Raw genomic sequence first — 6,226 nt, 5'->3', positions numbered from 1 at the left:
TTATGTAGGATACAATGTGACAATATTTTTATCATTAAATCTTACTTTACCGAAAAAATATGGTCATACTACTTTAGGCCATGTCCTGCATGTCCTTCATAAAAATATTCTTAGGTAATCAACTTTGTAAATTCTATTCAATAATTATTTGATAATAATTAGTAAAAATACTGATGTGACTTATTTAATATTTATTTCCTTACAAAATTTAGTTTAATAAAAAATATATTCATAAATTTATCCATTATATCCATTAATCGGCATCGCACCTTAGGGCATCAATATTAGTGCTGACTACAAATCACAGCTTTATTAAAAAAAAATTTTTTTATTTATTGGATTGTTTATATTATCGTTTTGCAGCTTGGAATTTTATCTTAATTTTTTTTATAAAATAAGACTAAAAATTGCAAATATCTCAAAATATTACGCCAAAAATAATATAATTATTATAATCACATTTCTTATAACAAAGTTTCCGACATTTTGTGGTTGCAAAATCGGCACTATGATGACTCAAGATGACGGCTGGGTTGTGCCCAGTGGTGTAGTTCTAAAAAAATAAGTAGTGGAACGCTATCCCCTTTTGGGTGTACAATGAGATTTTAGTTTATGTGTTTCCGAAGATGACGACCCTGGTTATATTGCTTGTTGCGTTGCGTTGTATTTATAATTGCGCTGGGCAGTGTGCTGTTTAAAATTGTGGTGTCGGTGACTATATAGTGCTAGCAAGGAAAAGTAAAATTGTGATTTTTATCCATTTTTATAATTCTTAAAAATAATTGTGTCAAAATTGTAACGATACCACTACATGTATTAAAATAAAACTATATTGCTTTGTTATAATATTGTGTCTTATTTATTCTTTCATTCTAATTTTTCGTTTAAAATGTAGCTTACATACAAGTAGCCATAAATTATGTTTTTTTATAATATAATTCTTTTAAATACATAGTATATTAGAGCTAATACAGTTACCAAGAAATGAAATACTAAGTGTGGGAAATCTTTGATTAGAATATGATTTTTCTCTTCACGTACAAGTTATTAAAATTATTATGTACTATGTAGAAAACATTAAATTTCAGTGCTTTTTATAAATGTCTACTAATTAGTTGCTAATTGTGCTAATAGAATCGGGAGGCCGATTGCTGTCTCTAGTGTCGCGCGTTGGATCTACTTTTGTAACGAGTAGTGGAATAGTATCCGTCGACTTGGTGTGGTTGTGAACCATCAACGTCGAATCTTGAAGAGTTGAGTTCACTTCCTCCGTGTCAGTGCAGTACTCTTCGTACGGAATGTATGGAAACACGTACGCAAAACGGGCGAATATGAACCAATGCTAAAAAATAAATAAGTTTCAAAACATTATGTCTATCAAATCATAGCAAATAGGCGTACATAATTAAACAATTTAACAAACAAAGGGCAAAGGATGATCAGTGCTTTTTATTAAAAATGTGATCTGTAAAAACTTTGCATTGTATTTTTAAAATAAATTCAGTGTGAAGAATATAAGAAACAGTAATTCATTATAAGCAATTCAAAATCAGTTGTGCTTGAAGAAAAATGCTATTTTTTTAATTTCAAGAACTATAATCAAGTTATGTTTCATAATAAGCTTTCTATTCCATCATTATGTAAAATTATTAATAAAATATAAGATGGCCAGTGTTGTTTAAATTGCTTATTGTGTGCGAATCTATAAAATCTTATTTAGATAATTTTATGTGATATCTAGAATCAATATAAGAAATGCCACATTTACAGATAAAGAAATATTTTTAACTAATTAAATAATATTTTAAAAACTATTTTTATACTAGTCCATTACATAACCATGTAATTGGTTTTTATTTGTCTTTGTTTAATATATTTTTTTAGGACGGGTCTTTTGGAAATTTTGTTCTGATGTTTAATTGGCACATGCATACAGAGCAACAGTATGTGCGAACAAGTCATTACTTGCTTACTGTTGAAAATGGATATCAATCATTTAGTTTGCTCCTATTGTTTTCTAGATATACTAAACTGCAAAATTGTTATGACTTTTATGTCATGGAAGACGCAGCTAATTCACAAGGATTAACAATTTTCATCTGATCGACGAGTCTATTGAATTGAAAAGTATTGTGTACTATTAGATTAACTAATTTAAAGAAGAAGTAGAATGACCCTTAATAACAATGAACATAGTGGTTGACCAATCACTCGGTGAACGAAAAATATAACTTCTGTGGAAACACTACTGATGAATAATATAAATGTTAGCATTTGTGAGACCTCTAATGAGTTGGACATCGGTTACAAAAATGTTCAAGAGATACATGACCTCTTGACAGTAAATAAAGTTTCTGCTCATTAGATACCACGATGAGGAAATCTGCATGTAGCATGTAAGACCGTATAACAATTTTTTGGAAAATCCAGGATAGGAAATACTATCACATCCTCATTATTTGATTGATTTAGAGTCTAGTGATTATCATCCATTCGAAGAAAATAAAAATAATGCTACGGGACAAGCACTTTCAGTACCCCACAGTTGTTATTCAACGAGAGTCTTAAAAAGCTTGTTTATCGTTGCGAAAAGTTCATAGACCAGATCATATTTGAAATGTAATGTGTTTTAAAATACATTTTATAGATGCTCACTTCTGTATACATAGTAAGAAAAACCCCATAAAAATGAACATGTGACATGTTTGATATTGATTCTAGACATCACATATTTTTAAATTATTACCATGTGTGACCATAAGAATGCGAAAACAAACGGTGGTACAATTTGATCAGAGTTCTCCAGTGCAACGACGCCCATGAACCAAAAAACGCAAAACAAAGGCTGCATTATTAGTGCAAAATTGAGGCACTTTCTCATGTCGGACATGTCTTCGGGCTCGGCCGTCTTCCACGAAAGATTGTCGATAGACAAGCTACTCAGATCCAGTTTAAAACTGAAGTTCTTCGACGAGCCAATGTCTTTGTAGTCTCCCATCTGTGTTTGCATGTGAGAAGAGTGTCCGGCCCAAGACACACCCTCCATATGCCCGTGTTCCTCCAAATGATCACAGGATTTGTATTTATTTACCACTTCGGTCTTGTTAAACTCTTCGTTTCTTTGCGGCATGCAGTCAAGACTCATCATGGAGCTGTTTGTGCTGAGATATTTATCTGAGGCTGGCAAATTCGACGGACCTGTGTTATTGGCCGCGCTGCAATTGTTTTCAGTAGGCACTGTTTGAGATAAATATGACTGTATCGTGTTTGCGATTGCTTCTTTTTGCTTCTTCGATATTGCTTTCAATCCAATCATAGCGAACAATGTGTTGATTAGAATCAAAACTGTTCCCGGCAGCATGAACCCGAGAAGCATGCCTTTTTCGAGTGACATCCAACAGTAATCTTTAGTTTCGTAGCTTTCTATGGATATTGCATAGAAGAACTGAAATATTCAACAGCATTTAAAAAGTAGTTTTATATATAAGATATTAAGAATAATAAAATTAACTCACCAATACGAGAACCGCAGGGATTCCATATGCAAACAGATAATTATATCTCAAATTTGGAATGAATCCTTTGGTTACGTTATCTGATAGAACATAACAATACACAAATATCCACGAAGCACATACTAAGTGCAGATAATGTAACAGCAGTGCTATTATTTCACATCTGATATCCGATTTGGTGTCCTATAATGTTACAATTCATATTTAAAAAGCTATTTTAATACATAATTGAATATAAGGGATATAAAATCAAAGATGACATTCTTGACTCTATTATATGCTTGCTTTAGAGTAGGGTACACTTAATACCAATGTACACTAATACTTTTCTCTTATGGTATTTCTTTAGTTTACCCTAACCAATATTGCAGTTTTTTCCTGAAGCTCATGCTATATTACATATTATATCAGAAAATAATAGACAATCTTTTTTATTTTCGATATGTGTATATATTTCCTTAACCTTGTTAAGTTAACTTGGATACTGCTATTTTTGCTATTAAAATCTATAAAAATAATGTTGTTTTTTAAGCAAATTTTATAGTTTTCTATCACATATAAATTTGTGTTTTTTTAATCTAATATTAAATGACTAATTAAAATATAAATTTATTTTAATTATATAAAGAATCATAAACCAGAACCTTCACCTTTTTAATAATATTTGAACTCTGAGAAATAGATTTTTTGTATAATACGATATAATGTTGTTTTTGTTATGATAACTTCTCGATAATATTTACAAATTGCTGCCTTTGGTGTTATATCCCTTCAATATAAAACAATTCAATTACCGCAATTCCAATTATTAATAGAAAATTGGTGACCATGAAACAAGATATGATATTCATTTCGATCGGAAACATTTTGCTATTACGGAAAGTCTTGTGCCTTAATAAAGCCACCGCTGACATAGCGAGTGCCACGACTCCCACCAAAGCACCTCCTGGAACAGCATACCCCCATTTTCCGCTACGATTGCCACTGTTTGTAGTCTGACTTCGACCAAAATATACATATTGAATACTATCGATCAAATCACGATCTCTTAAATCACCGTCGGCTAATGAATTGTCCGGAAGATCTACGTCAGGTAGAACATCTGGCTCGTTCCCCATAGAATATGACTCACTTCCTGTATTTTAATTAAATATTATTATAATACATATTTAATACATGCTTAAGTATGTGAATATATAGAAATGTGTACATGTTTACGAATATCTTACCAGACTTTTCCGAATCATAGATCATCATCTCCGGATTTGGGAATATGGCTGGATTTTCAGAATTGCTGTCGTATATGAGAGCACTGAAGTTACTCGGTTGATTAACATAATCGCCGTCGTATGATGCAAAATAATCTTCGTTGGTCGGTGAAGGATCGTCCGGGGGATAGAGATTCTTCGGTGGCAAGCTATGATATGCGTTTTTAGACTTTTTCACTCGTATCTCGAATTTCTCTACATCGGAAGCATATTGAGCAAGCTTGCGGTCGTTGTCCTGTGCGTCGACACCATAAGATGTACGATTATATGCAAATACTATAAGAAATATAAATTGATATGTAAGAAAATATACTAAAACAACAACATATGTATATCACAATAGAGCTTACCTATTTCTAAAACGGAAAGTAATAATAAAAAACTCATACAAATGCGAATGTTCGCTTTTAGTGCCATATTATGTTATTATTTTTGCAAATTATAATGCTGTAAAAGGAATCGTTAGATTAATAATAAAAAAATACACATATATCACAATATGATGTCAAATCGTAAGTAACCATGATATAATTAATAATCTAATGCATCAAAATGCATATTATGCCTTGTACAGCAGTTGTGGTAGTCCATTTTGAGGAGATTTAATATTTCAATCTATGTAATGTTCCCTCGCGCATTGCCAACTTTACAGCAAACTAATCAATACTACGGACTTTGGCGTATCGTGTGAGCTATATGGCGTGTTTATGCTTGTATATAAACACATTTGATAATAAAAACCTTATTAAATATAACAACGAAGCAATTCAAACGGATAGTATACTATTTAAGTTTTAAATATTTGATAATCATTTGTATTCCCCCTTAATAGTGTGACTTTGGTTTTCCTAATAAAAAATAAATAATATAATAGGACTAAACCGACTAATAATAAAATTATTTTATATTTATATCAAATTTATAAAATAGTTGATTTTTGAGTGTTATGAAAAAATAATATATAAAAATAATTATTTGTAGAAAGTGAGAGTTCCAATAATTGCGATAATCGCTTATCGCACGAAAAAAAACGCGATAAGGATAATGTTCACTTTCAATTTTAAGTGCTTTCCGGAATTAGAGTGAAATGAAAAAATAATACATTAATAAATAGATAACACGTCGTTTACGAGATGGTACAGGATACTATTTTTACTATATAAATGTGATGAAATCTAAAATGTAATCATTTTCCGTATTGCTTCTCCTTTTACGAATATTTAAAAAAAAATAGTATTTTAAAATTATATTCGTCTTATACTTTTAGATTGTTTTTTATAGTGACGTTTTTTTCTCTCAAAAATTCCGCAGAAAGCGAAAGCGTTAATGGGATGCGATAATGGAAAGTATAACGGGTAAAACCTAGATTACGAAATCGTTCTGCCCTTTGCCGTGATTAACGCGATAAGAAAAAAACACTTTCAAGTTTCATGTTTTTTGTCT

General features: G+C 31.0%; 1 protein-coding gene across 1 annotated transcript; it reads right to left on the bottom strand.

Moving 5' to 3' along the window:
• Window positions 1-836: 836 nt before the first annotated feature.
• Window positions 837-5,474, bottom strand: LOC148227568 (uncharacterized). Its single transcript, XM_088201296.1, has 7 exons — window positions 5,305-5,474; window positions 5,134-5,230; window positions 4,745-5,059; window positions 4,310-4,650; window positions 3,516-3,698; window positions 2,747-3,445; window positions 837-1,342 (listed from the first exon to the last, which is right to left on the bottom strand). The coding sequence occupies exons 2-7, from the start codon at window positions 5,198-5,200 to the stop codon at window positions 1,112-1,114; spliced, it is 1,836 nt and encodes a 611-aa protein (XP_088057422.1). The 5' UTR covers window positions 5,201-5,230; window positions 5,305-5,474; the 3' UTR covers window positions 837-1,111.
• Window positions 5,475-6,226: the final 752 nt, after the last annotated feature.

The sequence above is a fragment of the Plectrocnemia conspersa genome, unplaced genomic scaffold (assembly GCF_051122295.1).
Source record: "Plectrocnemia conspersa isolate PC_06_02 unplaced genomic scaffold, ASM5112229v1 ptg000013l, whole genome shotgun sequence".
In the NCBI taxonomy this organism is placed as follows: Eukaryota; Metazoa; Arthropoda; class Insecta; order Trichoptera; family Polycentropodidae; genus Plectrocnemia; species Plectrocnemia conspersa.
The sequence above is the reverse complement of the archived record's forward strand: the minus strand, read 5'-3'. Positions and strand labels throughout refer to the sequence as shown.

Excerpts from the sequence above, each read along its gene's own strand:
- LOC148227568 (XM_088201296.1), bottom strand. The coding sequence starts at position 5,200 with ATGGCACTAAAAGCGAACATTCGCATTTGTATGAGTTTTTTATTATTA. Across the intron at positions 5,060-5,133 it reads ACTTTCCGTTTTAGAAATAG|TATTTGCATATAATCGTACA; the intron begins GTAAGCTCTATT and ends TATTTCTTATAG. Across the intron at positions 4,651-4,744 it reads CTATGATTCGGAAAAGTCTG|GAAGTGAGTCATATTCTATG; the intron begins GTAAGATATTCG and ends ATTAAAATACAG.